This window comes from Lytechinus variegatus, chromosome 18 (assembly GCF_018143015.1).
Source record: "Lytechinus variegatus isolate NC3 chromosome 18, Lvar_3.0, whole genome shotgun sequence".
Classification (NCBI taxonomy): Eukaryota; Metazoa; Echinodermata; class Echinoidea; order Temnopleuroida; family Toxopneustidae; genus Lytechinus; species Lytechinus variegatus.
Window position 1 is genome coordinate 18,475,579 of NC_054757.1, and position 13,331 is coordinate 18,488,909.

General features: G+C 38.9%; 1 protein-coding gene across 1 annotated transcript in view; it reads left to right on the plus strand.

Moving 5' to 3' along the window:
• The window catches only part of LOC121431620 (WD repeat and FYVE domain-containing protein 3-like), a 105,220-nt gene that overhangs the window by 45,453 nt on the left and 46,436 nt on the right, over nucleotides 1-13,331 (plus strand). The window contains exons 19-32 of the mRNA XM_041629202.1: nucleotides 398-855; nucleotides 1,368-1,589; nucleotides 1,883-2,061; nucleotides 2,949-3,177; nucleotides 3,780-3,931; nucleotides 4,880-4,991; nucleotides 5,632-5,822; nucleotides 6,735-6,887; nucleotides 7,480-7,715; nucleotides 8,873-8,988; nucleotides 9,827-9,953; nucleotides 10,974-11,191; nucleotides 11,704-11,891; nucleotides 12,429-12,563. Coding sequence (XP_041485136.1) covers nucleotides 398-855; nucleotides 1,368-1,589; nucleotides 1,883-2,061; nucleotides 2,949-3,177; nucleotides 3,780-3,931; nucleotides 4,880-4,991; nucleotides 5,632-5,822; nucleotides 6,735-6,887; nucleotides 7,480-7,715; nucleotides 8,873-8,988; nucleotides 9,827-9,953; nucleotides 10,974-11,191; nucleotides 11,704-11,891; nucleotides 12,429-12,563 — 2,716 coding nt within the window. The remainder of the gene's footprint in view (nucleotides 1-397; nucleotides 856-1,367; nucleotides 1,590-1,882; nucleotides 2,062-2,948; nucleotides 3,178-3,779; nucleotides 3,932-4,879; nucleotides 4,992-5,631; nucleotides 5,823-6,734; nucleotides 6,888-7,479; nucleotides 7,716-8,872; nucleotides 8,989-9,826; nucleotides 9,954-10,973; nucleotides 11,192-11,703; nucleotides 11,892-12,428; nucleotides 12,564-13,331) is intronic.

The following is a 13,331-nucleotide window of genomic DNA, read 5'->3' on the forward strand; positions in this document are numbered from 1 at the left end:
ATGTAATGATTTTTTTTCATACGTTGATTCAATAACAACATGAAAGACCTTTCTGAACCTTTGAAAATCTCCTTTTAAGAAGCTGAAATTTTGTGTGAGAGAATTTGAAAGTTTTCATTGATTTGATCTTTTGAATGATTAATATATAATGATATATTGATGATGAAAATGTAAACATGTACTTGAAAGTTGTTATTCAATTTGTGCTACTGTACATAATGTGAGTGTCTCTTCTCTGGAACATTTTTCTGTACAGAGTTGTGCAGTTTTGAGGATGTTTTAGATATGCCTAACAAGAATGAGATTTTGAAAATGTTTGCAAGTTTTATATGAAGACTGACAGGTCAGTGAGATTCTAATTTCTGTATAAGTTCATGCCTGACATTGTTTGCTTTAGGGATTTCCTACGGTTGGGGAAGCCCCTGAACTGTTACCCACTGGAGGGGAATGGAGACCAGGACACCAGCGAGGAGACCAGCCCAACCAAGTCCCTTGACTCCCAGATGTCCACAACCTCCATCAGTCCTCAGACACCTAGCACAGGCAACAGCAACAGCGCTACCAACAGCAACAACCACCATCAAGCGGTTACGGCGGGATCGGGCGCAACGGCCCAAGGGCAAGAAGTGCCACTTACCAGGGTGAAGTGCCTGGTATCTATGACCACGCCTAGAGATGTAAGGCTGGCGACGAGTTCCCTGACGCCGGCATTCGTGGAGTTTGACATGAGTGCTGAAGGGTTTGGATGCCTGTACCTACCCAGTATGGCCCCTCAGGTCTCTCCCGCCCAGAGTGTGGTGTCCGTTGGAATGGCCGGTGGTGGGGATGGAACCATCTCAAGTGGGATTGGGTCAGGTGAGTTTTTATTACACCCTCTACAGCCTTCAAACTTCAAAGCTAAGAACTTGCAGTTGCGACCGACAATTATATCATGAAATTAACTGGGATGTTTGTTTAATCCCTTCTCATTTTGGTTGGTGTTTCTTTTGCCATCTTGTAACTTCAGATTCAGAAACCAATCGATATGAGGGGCTATTGCGTCTCTGTGATTGAACCAATCACTAAATTATTGACATGTGCTTAGTAACTATCATTGAAGCTAGCCTGTGTAAATATAATGTTCATTTTGACTGAGTGGAATTTGTGCAGTGCCCTTGTAAAGTTTGATCAGTTTCTTTTGGAACCCAGTTTATGTACAAATAATATCATAGGCTACTTTATCCTGTGTACTATATATAGTTATCTCAAAGGGTAAAGTATAAGACTAGCTATTAATAACTCTCAGACAATGAGTGACACCAGTGTTGGTCAGATTGTTCCATCTTTTAGGGACAGAATTTGTATTTGTATGTGTCTTTCATTTTCAGGAGAGCGGTTATTCCCACCACAGTCCGGGCTGTCATTCTGCGTCTGGTTCTGCGTAGATCGCTACGGTACCTCCGAGACCGACATGCATCCCATCCGTCTCATAACCATCGTACGGAGCGTGGGAAGCGGTGATAATCACCTTGCATGCTTCAGTGTCGGGATCACCGCACACGACAGGAACCTTGTCATCAGCACATCTGAGGACCCCTTCCCAAAACCAGGTATGACCTATTTTGATATGAAAGTAAAATACCCGGTATACAACTTAAATATATGTATATAATGCCTCATTGAAACTGCTTGAGAACATAGATGCCATATTTTAGGTCCTTTTACATTTTTAGAGGTGGTATGTTGGACTCTTTCCCATAAATTTTGCAGGTCTATGAAAGAGTTGGGTCCACAAGGGAATGACGTCCTTAGGGACATTGATGGCACCATTCCCAAGGGGTCTAAAAGAGGCATACACATAACATCTCCATTATCATCCATTTGTTGTTGTTATGTTGTTCAGGGTCGGTGGATGCGTCGGAAATCACCGCCAACCATGCATCTGTCGGTATCAAGCTATGGATCCCGGAGCTGGCCCAGGAAGGTCTATGGCATCACTTAGCCGTCACGTTCAACAAGGCTGTCATGAGACACTGCTCGGCGACGGTCTATGTCGATGGTGTGCAGCTACCCATCAAAAAGGTATGGTGACCAAATTTCTTGTTTTTTCTACTCTGGAGCTTTAGTCTTACTCATTATTTTCTCTTTCTACCTACTTCCCCTTTTATCCTTTCTTTCAACTTCCTAACCATAAAAGGATTGATTCTTCAAGGTTCAAGTTTCAAGGTTTCACTCTTCACTCTTCACTTAACTTGACCTTTCTCCTATTTCTGTGCCCCAACCCTTCTGTTCTAATACTGTTTTCTTCTAAATAGATAAGTGTTTGGTACCGCAAAATTGTCAAATAGCCTTAAAAACAGGCATACTGAAGCTTTTTGACATGCGCTCATTGGAGTAAAATCACATGAATGCCTAGAATGGTAGAGCGATATAATAGAACTAGAACAGACAATTGACGCTAAACGGCGAGCTGTATTGACTGTCAAGGTAAACAATTTAGGCTTAGTACCAGCGGTACTGTCTTCTTTATACCTTGCCTGCAGGATATCAGTTTTAGGTGTGAATCCCTAGCTATTTTATTGTTGAACACAGCGGTTAAAAGTTTGAGTTTCATGATTAGATGTTTTTAAAGTCATCATTCTCTTACCTACATGTACATAGCAGAAGCAAGACGTAGCTGTCTCTTTCGGATAACGTCAACATTAAATCTTTAATAATCAAGCTTTGTTTTTTAATGTCATCATAAGAATCTATTTCATGAAACTTGGACGTAGGGTAATTAAATGTCACTAATCATTTAGCATGAGTTTCAGGTCACATCATCAGGTTCAAAGGTCAATAGGGTCAATGAACTTTGACCCTGCTGCGGTATGAACATGAATATCCTGCCAAGGTATTTGGAAGATAGCTCGTAACAGATTTAGGTTTGTGTGATATACTTTGTAACCTTCTCTGTCCTTGTGTATCAGATGCCCTACATCCAGGTGAATCCTGGTGGCTCCACACCGAACCCAGCCGGCCTGACCACTGTCTATGCCTACGTGGGCACTCCTCCTTCTCTCAAGGCACCCTCCAGGTTACTATGGAGATTAGGCCCCACCCACCTGTTTGAGGAAACCTTGCAGCCCGTCACGGTGACGGCCCTCTATCAGCTGGGACCAACGTATGTGGGTAGCTTCCAAGCGCCAAGGCAAGAAGGTAAAATAAAAATCCTTCTGTTTGTCACCTCTTATATTTTATGTTTGTAATATTACGTTCAGAATGATAATAATACTTGCTTTTATAGGGCTGAACACTTCTTTACCAGGGCTTCATAACACAAAGATCAGCGATGAATAGCAAATGTGAGAGAACACTTCTGATTGGTTCCTGGGGGTCGTTTAAACCTCACCTGTGTTGAGTGCAGCATGATATGGATGAATTTCTTGCTGAAGGAAATAACACCATGGCTTGGATTCAAACCCACAACCCTCTGTTGCAAAGTCCAGAGACTAATCCACTGGGCCACGACACTACACGTTAACATTGGAGTTTCAGCTAAAGTCCCAATTTTCAATTGAATTAAATTAAAGACATGCCACTGTCAAAACTGACTCCTAACTGCCAAGTGATATATACCGTTTGTCATTGAAGATGTAATTTATTTGTGGCTTTATTCCCGGTATTCTTCTTAATTTTCTTAAATTTTTGTTTTAAAGTGCCTTGAGCAGAGGAGATTGGCGTGATATAAGTCGAATTATTATAATTGTTATTATTGATATTATAATTTCCATTATCATCATTATTATTATTATCCACAGAGTTGAGCCAAGCCAAAGTGGACCTGAATGCCATCGTTATCCCGGAGGATAAGATTGTCTTTGGACTCCATGCTCATGCTCTCTCGGTCCTCACTGTCTCAAAGATAAGGAAGGCATTCAACAAAGTGGACAGTAAAGCAGTAGCCAAACAGGTATGAAGAGTAAATTGCCGATTGGCATATAAGCACTTTGTCTCTTACCCATTTGTATCAACATTGAGACCTTCAAGTCTGAACTAAACACCCACCTGTTCCAGCAACTTTGTGAAAATAACATGTGACATTGGGGAGCCGGTGCCTTTTAATGTTTTTTACAGATAAATGGCACTGTATAAATGCTATTCATCATCGTCGTCATTATTGTCATCATCGTCATCATCATCGTCATCATCATCATCATTTGATCCACATGGCCTAATCCCCTTTTTCTACGATCAGTTTTTCTAATAACCTTTTAATCTACAGTGATAACCTCATAGACTTTATACAATTCTTTTTTTTTTTTTACTAATTTCTATTAAGGATATACCCATTCTGTCAAATATCCACTTGGTCCAACACAACTTAGTATATATGGTTATATAAACTGTTTATGAACCAAATTTCTTTGATGAATTTTAAAAAAATGATAAGAATAAGAAGTGGAACTTAGTCCAAACTGATAATAAACCAAATGGGTTTAGCTCTAGTGGTATAAGACTATCTGACTATCACATAGACCAACTGCTTGTCCCCCTAGATTCTTACATTTTGGTTACACTTTATCTGCAGATTTGATTTGCCTGTATAAAAAAAGAGGCAAAATATAGTAGGTAGAGTTAATTAATTGTGTTCGCATAAAGATGTATTACAGGGTCTGAATAGTGATACATATATTTGCTTTTTGATTTTTAGCCCCATGTAGTAAATTATACAGCTCAATCATTGAAATACTGTATGAATATATTAACAGTTTGTTATAAATGTTTGAAACATATGTTTAACAGGGAGTTTGTTTTTATTTCGTACTTGCACTTCATTAGTAAAGGATTACCTTTTGAAACCTCGAGTGCTTGTTAGCAAAGAGAGAAAACATAATTCCACCGTTCTACTTCTTTTCAGTTGAATCTATCCGGTCACGACAATGCCACGCCCATCAGGATATTACATAACTCGGCCGGTCACCTGACCGGGCCTGGGCGGTCTTTTGGTGCAGTACTCATGGGTGAATTAGGTAAGCATCTCTGTAACATAATAAAATAATAGAAATAGCCATGTAGATAGCGTCATCTGTCTCAAATATTCCGTGGAGGGGCACAAGAAGAACAACAAAAAAAGAATATAGCTTTGATGAGGGCCATAGTGCTAAAAACTGATAATGTTGGAAAAGACTTTGCTTTAGATTTTGAGGTCTCTGGTGTTGGTATATTTCTTTATTTCCGAGGAGAAGGTGCTGAGGCAAAAAAAGCCTATTCACCAAAGGTTACTCATGCTTTGATGGTCTTTCAAATTTTATATCGAAGTTAAAATGAATGTTCTATTGAAATAATCTCTTTGGTTTTCATTATTATTATTTTTTAATTGTTTGTAGATATTATAGTGCCCTTACGTATTTTGTGTATTTTATGCATATATATACATTAACTTGCAATCAGTTGTAAGTCAATTTCAGGTCCGAAAAACAATCACGAATATTGAAAAAAAAAGAAGTTCATATTGACTTGCTACAGTTAACATTGATCTATCTATTCCAAAATTGCAAGGGAAATTTGCAATTGATTGCAAACACTTTCTTTGCAACACCCCAGTAGTAATACATAGAAATCAGAGATAAGGAGCTATGATGATTGTATTATATTCTTGCATTCTTACAGGGGTGAGGACATTCTGTCCCAAGCCCGTTGCCAGAACTCTTGCCAACATCGGAGGGTCCGCCCCTCTGCTGGGTCTCATTGCCATGGCAACGGATGTTGAGGGCTTGTACGCAGCCGTGAAGGCATTGGTCTGCGTCATCAAGAACAACAGTCCTGCGATAGAAGAGATGCAGAGAACGCATGGATACCAGGTAAACAGGACAGTTCGAGGCAGTAGAAAAGGAACTTTAAAATCTGGGGGGTGTTTCACAAAATAGAATCTGATTATATACATGTACATGTATCATACTTTGCAGTTGGATGTGGTATGTAAGAGGGTATTCATTGTGATTGACCTTTTTCTATGTCCTACCACCCGACCATGTTTCTCCTCACAAAGACCATATAAACATGTTCTGCACGACCATGTACCATCTATGGTTTTCCGGGCCATTCACATCAGTTTCTTCCGATAAGATGTTTTAAAGTCATTAGAACTCTTAATTCCAACATAAAAGAAATGACATCAAAAGTCTTTAACAATTTGAATAGAAAGTAATCATGAAAGTTGACACAGGACTTTCAAGCAGTGTAGTGAATTGATCACCCATGACATGCCTTGAAGAATTATTTCTGAAGTATAAAAAGGTGTATCATCTCAAACAATGCTCTGAATCATTCAGCAAATACCATTTTGTGACAATATTGATTTTATTTTAAAGATAAATTCCAGTTGTAACGATTTCAAAATGAGTATGTACAGAATCTAATGAAATGACCTCCAAAGTGTCTGTATAAATAAAAATATGTGCCAAAGGATTCTGGAAGAAATTTTGTAATTGCTGAGAAATTATCAAATAAGCCAGGATTTGGGTTAAGCGTCGGGCTGACATTTAAAGCAATAATAGTACACTGTCCCACATGCGCTTTTCTGTGTTGGTCATCTTCAGTGTGGACATTGTTCAGCGTAGATTTCAAGATTTCACAAAGTTCATTTTATGTAGCTGTACCAGATCTAGATCCTCGATGATATAGTAACAATTAAGCTTGGTTTCACACACTTTCATGTGAAATCAGTGTTTACTGCAATTACTTTCATTTATCTTTAAATGATATTTTCCTAGATCTTGGCATACCTGTTGAAGAAGAAGAAACACCTTTTAAACAGCCATATTCTTCACCTGACCTTCTCCCTGGTGGGAACGATCGACAGCGGCAGAGAATCAACGGTCATTCCACACCACACAGCCTTTGAGGATCTGCTCTGCGACCTGGAGGTTTGTAATGATCTACTTTCTCATTTCTTTGTTTTCCTTTTTTTGTATAATCCAGAGCTTAGATTAATCCAAAGCCACCCAAGCCCATAGCCATTGTTCAGCAGTGAATATTTGTGCCAGATACTACGATGGCTGGCCTTAGAAATGTGCCCCAGAAAAAAATTTGTGTTCCCTTCGAAATATCAGAATTTAAGGCCTGACAATCCAACTTCTCACTCTGGTATGATATGTTTGTAATGTATTTTTATTTGTTATATCATTCTTTTGATGCCATAATAGTATTGTTTATTGAAGTGGTGTCATTGTTGGTGGCTTACAGGTGACATGACAAATTTTCCAGGCTTAATTTCGTCTAAGATGTAGGGTTAGGATTGCAATAGGGTTTTATTTTAGGATTCGGCTTAAGATAGGGCATACTGTTTCATTAGTGTGGAATTCACAGCAGAGCAATTCTCATCGGAGCAAATGTCATGGAACTGGCTTACAGTCTACATGCAGCTGTAATTCTTATTTAGTCCCACCTCATTTCCTCAAATATACATACCTTCATTTATGAACCTTTCCACTCCACCTCTGCATACATCCATTGCAGATCTGGCACAATGCTCCCAGCGAACTCCAGCGCTCCCTCTTTGAACACTTCCACGAGCTGCTGACAGATTCCAGCGAGGCGGAGAAGAACCGTCGGCTCCTCCGGCAGCTCCAGATGGTCAACAAGCTCCTGCTGCTCCTGCAGGACTCCTCACTGGTCAGCGGAACGGTCAAGGCGATAGCCAATGTCCTGGGTGTGCTTCTTCAGGGAGTGCCACATCCGCCCGCACTGCTCATGTAAGACACCTCTATCGTTATTTCAAGAATGTAAAGCTTAGTGTAGTAGGTTTCACAATGTATCTTTCTTAGGCAGGTGTTGGTCCTGAAAAGGACCACCCAAACTCAACGTTTCAACAAGTGTGTTCTTGTGGTCTTCAGGAGAGTGTCCCCTTCAGGACCAATGCTTGCCCCAAAAAGATACATAGTGTACCGTAAAACCTATTACACTATTCTTCTTTGCCATGGAAACCTTCAGAAGTTACAATGTAAAGCTTTTGGTAAATCCTCCGAAGTGCATGTCACAATTTTATTCCATTAAGGTTAATGAATGTCTTCCTAAAACTGTTCTGATGTGCAAGATATGAAATAAGAATTTGAGAAATATGGTGAGTTTACATAAAAATTATTTTTTATTAGATGCCCTACAAAAATAAGATATATAGGTGTTTTGATCTCTTTGATGTAAAACCCTTTTGATTTATGGAATGGTGCCCTGTAAGGCTTCCCAAATAGGACTTGTGAATCAATCTTTAGTTTGGAAAATTATCAGGATTTCGATAAAAATTTTTAAGTGTGTTTTCATTGCTTTTGTTAAACACCAAACAAAGCAAGTCAAGTTTAGTAAAATCATATGAAGCATGCATGAGATTATGTATTCTCTTGAGAGCATTATGGCCCAAATTCACAAAGGTGGTCTTGAAAACCCACGGTTGAGTCCATGGTTTATGCAGATTTCCTGTATAAATTATGCTTGATTTAGCGCACAATGGGCTCGTGTATGAAAAAATTCCAATGCTGATGCGCACTTTTGTCACAGTGCGCCAAATTGACGCCTATTACAATGGTTAGATATGTTATTTTATTCATGAGTCCACTGTTTGAAGAGAATAAAATAGCGTGGATAACCACGGCATCTGGTGTTGATTTGGCGCACTGTAACAAAAGCGCGCATCAGAATTTGACATTTTTTCAATATACACAGTAAAAATAAGCGTAATTCATACAGAAAATCTGCATATACCATATACTCGATCGTTGGTTTTCAAAACCAGCTTTGTGAATTCGGGTCATTAAGATCAAATATTCATCACATTTTTTCGCACAGTAGATTCTGTCCAATGAGATTGAATATGACTTGTATGGATATCACAAGTATATTGTCTTTTGTACTTTAGTTTTGGTCAGTTCTTGGCATCCACCCTCCCGTCCGTTGACGAGAAGAACATCACTCCCCAAGAGTTACAAGAATGGTCGACCTGTGAATCCGAACCCTCGCTCAAGAGCTGGAAAGGTAATACCAGAACCTGGGGTTGGTTTCATGAAGCTCTCAGTTAATCAGATGCAAGAGTTTCAGGAGCTTTTAACAGTTGTCTGTAGATATCACTTGGAAATGTTTTTCATGAAATGTTCTTCAAGAGTTACAGGAATGGTTGATTTGTGAGTCTGAACCCTCTCCCAAGAGCTTGAATGGTAATACTAGAACTTGGGGAGAATTTCACAAAAGTTTTCTCAGTTATTGAATATGAAAAAAAAAATCTGAATGCTCTAAACCAATCACATGCAGGAGCTTATTGCAATTGTCAGTCAGTAAGAAAATTAATCTTAACCTGTTGACCACTGGATCCTGTTATTCCCCTTGACTTAGTACTAAGCCAATCACATGCAGGAGCTTATTGCAATTGTCAGTCAGTAAGAAAATTAATCTTAACCTGTTGACCACTGGATCCTGTTATTCCCCTTGACTTAGTACTCGGACTGTCCAGTTTCAGTAGGCAATGTCTTGAATTTCATTTCTTGGAAAAAATACTAATTCATGTAGTGAGAACTCGGCATGTACATATTAAGATATTTCTTTTGTCCAATTCCAAATTATAGTGGATGAATGGAGCAGCATTAATTACAAAGTTGATGATGGTACATGTACATGATTGGAAAACTGATCATTAATTGATAAAATTTGCCACTTAAATGTAGTTTTGATGCAAAACCAAGCACTACAGATGAAAAAAAAAGCATTTGATTTTCTTTCATGGATTCTTACAGCATATTTCCCTTGACATTACACTGAAAACCGATTCTCTAATCTTGAATTAAATTTCTCTGATTACTTTTTATCTGTTCTCTTTTAGATTCAGACAGCATGTCAGAAGACTCCACAGCCCTTGTATCTGCTCACACCGTGTGCTTGAGAAACACCTTATTAGAAACCCTATTGAGGATACTACATTATGCCAACTCAGGCAGCATTAGTATTCCGTAAGTATAGTAGCATAGGTGGGTCCCATTACAGGAATGGGGGGGGATTGCCCCAGGCAGCATAAGTATCCTTTAAGTAGAATATTGTAGATGGAATCCCATTACAGGGGGAGGGGGCGGGGTGTTTACCCCTGGCAGCATAGTGTATATTAACATAGGTGGGTCCTACTACAATGGTATGGAGGGGGGTGGTGATTGTGCTGGCAGTGCATTAGTAGTTGGCCTACAGTAGCAGACCTGCCAACCAGTACGTTTTGGGCGTATTTAGTACATTTTTTTTAAATTAATTTTTGTTACAAAATCATAATTTATTGAGGAAGATCATCTCTTTGTGTTTCTATTTCATAAAACTTACACAAATATGGTTATTAGATCAATGTAATTTCACTTAACTTGTTTGATTTTTCAATCATTTTGTTAAAATCATGGTGAGATATACACATGTTTAATTTTTTTTTTCCATCTGCAAGAGCAGTGCGCATTTTAGCTTGCATGCAGCTTGAGCGCTGCGATGAGCGAGTGTGCCATGGATTTTATTATGAAATACATTTTTTTTTGGGGGGGGGAAAATACACTTTTTTTAATCACAGAATACACTTTCATTCCCAGAGGTTGGTAGGCTTACAGTAACATAGGTTTGCCCCATAATGGAGGATGAGGGGAGGGGTCCTTTGAATATAGTAAATATATTAATGCACCCACTTCAAATAAGGGCTAAGACTGAGAATAGGAAAGTGTGGTTTGTTACTTTGTGAGTGCCTGATCTAAGTAAAGGAGAAACCTTCTCCGTGTTTCAAAATGTTGTATGACCAGTGCTTACTACAAACTGGTCTATTGTTGAGTTACCTGCAACATGTAACAAAATTGTTGTGAAAATATCCATCCTATCTGTCTTACTTGTCCTAGGGAGTGTTTCGTGAGCCAATCAGATGCAAGGATTTCAGTAGCTTATAACAAATGTTAGTAAAAATCACTTTTTCATGAAATTATCCCTGTATGGTTTCTCTTTCATCCCTGCAGGACATGTGATGAGGTCCAGCGAGTGCTTGGTTTCGATTGGCTCCTCCTCTTCCTTCAAGGCCACCTCCACCCGACGACGGCCATCATCGCCCTCCGCATCCTGATCGCGATGCTCAACAACCAGACGACCATCAACAAGTTCCGCGAGGGAACGACGGGAGGGGGTTGGCTGGACCAGACGGAGCCCGTCCTTCATAACCGAATGAAGGTTGTCTTGGGTGAGTCAGTGTTTCTGTTTGATGATGGATTTTTGCTGTTTCCTGTGTTGCGAAGGCTTGTTATGACAACAAATGCACAATTTCTATAACAAGTGTATCATCAGCCAATCAGATTGAAGGACGGCAGTAAGAGCAGTAAGAAGCCACAGACCAGAGAGATAAACCAAGAAGTGTGTCTTCTGCCAGGATTTCTAAAGCTTCCGACTCTCCTGTCAAGATACACTGATGTTTCTTTGTTTCCATCTTTGTATTCCTTGAATTATATTTATTTTCAAAATATTCTTTTTGTAACAATTTTACCATTTGCCATCAATTGTGGAAATCTTATGAGTCAACGTCGGGAAGAGCAGTATGAAGCCTCGGACCGGAGAAATTAACCAATGCGCATGTCTTTTGCCAGGATTTCTGATGCTTCTGACTCCTCTACCAAGACACACTGGTGTTTCATTTTCATGTGTTGTCTATTCATGTATTTCAATTTTACTTATTGCTTTTTATTGTTGAAAACTCAGGATTCAACGTTGGTAAGAGCAGCAAGAAGCCACAGACCAGAGAGATTAACCAAGAAGCGTGTCTTCTGCCAGGATTTCTCATGCTTCCGACTCTCCTCCCAAGACACGCTGATGTACCCGAGATCTATTTCCTCCTGATTGCATTGGCCCTTGGACATTCTCCAAAACCACTACCTGATAATTGCCAGGTAAGAGCTTTGTACATGATTTTTAAGAACTAATTGTTTGGAGCTACTGTATTTAATTGAATTTCTCAATATTTGGATATAAAGCAGTCCGGAAAAAAATCTTGTCTTCTATTTAACATTATAACTGCAAAAATGTGCATAGTGAGGAAGTATTAACAAATTTTTAGTCTTCCATATGAGCTAATTTTGAAACTTTCAGACATTTATTTTTTTCTGGCTATTTACAGAGATCCTTCCCTTGCAACTTATTGTTAGTTTGGGGTTGTCTATTGGTTACCTTGCTTGCAGGCATTCAGGCCTTTTATGTGTGCCTCATAAACCATATTTATTGTTAAATACAATATACATTGACTAGTAATTACATTTTTTCTATTCATTAATTCAATGAGTTTCTCTTCTTTTTTTTGCTGTTTATCTGCCATTATGTGCTCTGTAAACATGTACTATCAAAATAAAGGTTATTTTTGTGGCTTGTGAGAAGAAGTTTGAATAGAAATTGCTAAATATTCTTTAAAAAATATGATGTTGACTTTTCAGTTGGATCTGAATTCAATGTGGCAGTATATATTTGGTGTACCAGCGAGTCAGTCGGCCAGCGGAGCACTCTCTACTAATCTCTGCCCGGATGCAGTCATGATCTTATTATCACAGATCAGAGTTATGCTGAACCAGGTGAGTGTAAGGTGTTAGTGTTTGGTGTAAAGAAGAAGTGTTTGTATCCCAACCATGGCGTAATTTCCTTCAGCAAGAAATTGATCCACAATGTGCTGCACTCAACCCAGGTGAGGTAAATGGGTACCTGGCAGGAATTTATTCCTTGAAACGCAGCGCGCGTAACAGCTGCACTGCTAATTATGCTGCATATACTGTAGAGCACTTAGAGACTTCTGACAAAGTAAGTATTAAGCGCTATATAAGCAAGTATAATTATTAATTATTATAATTATTATAATGTGAAGTGTTAAACAGAAGTGTTATTTTTTAATCAAATTCTTACAATCAGTTACTTCAGATCAGAGATATGCTTAACCAGGTGAGTGTAAGGTGTCAGTGTTTGGTGTAAAGAAGAAGTGTTTGTATGATATGAAGTGTTAAATAGAAGTGTTATTCTTAAATCAAATTCTTACAATCAATTACTTCAGATCAGAGTTAAATACCTAACAAAATGAGTGTAAGGTGTAACTCAGTGTTTGGTGTAAAGGAGACGTGCGTGTGAGATGTAGGTTTGTCAATGTTATTCTCAATCAAACACTAATCTCCAATTACATTGACGTCTGCATCCTGATGGGTACCCATCTCACACCTTGGTGGAGGGGGCCAATGGGGCTTGCAAGAAACTTGCGATCAATTGCAAGTCAATTTTCCTTCCCGAAATCAAGCATATGCCTTGCAAGTAATTGAAAATTTGTGATTGATTGCTAATTTGCTCCATAAAACAAG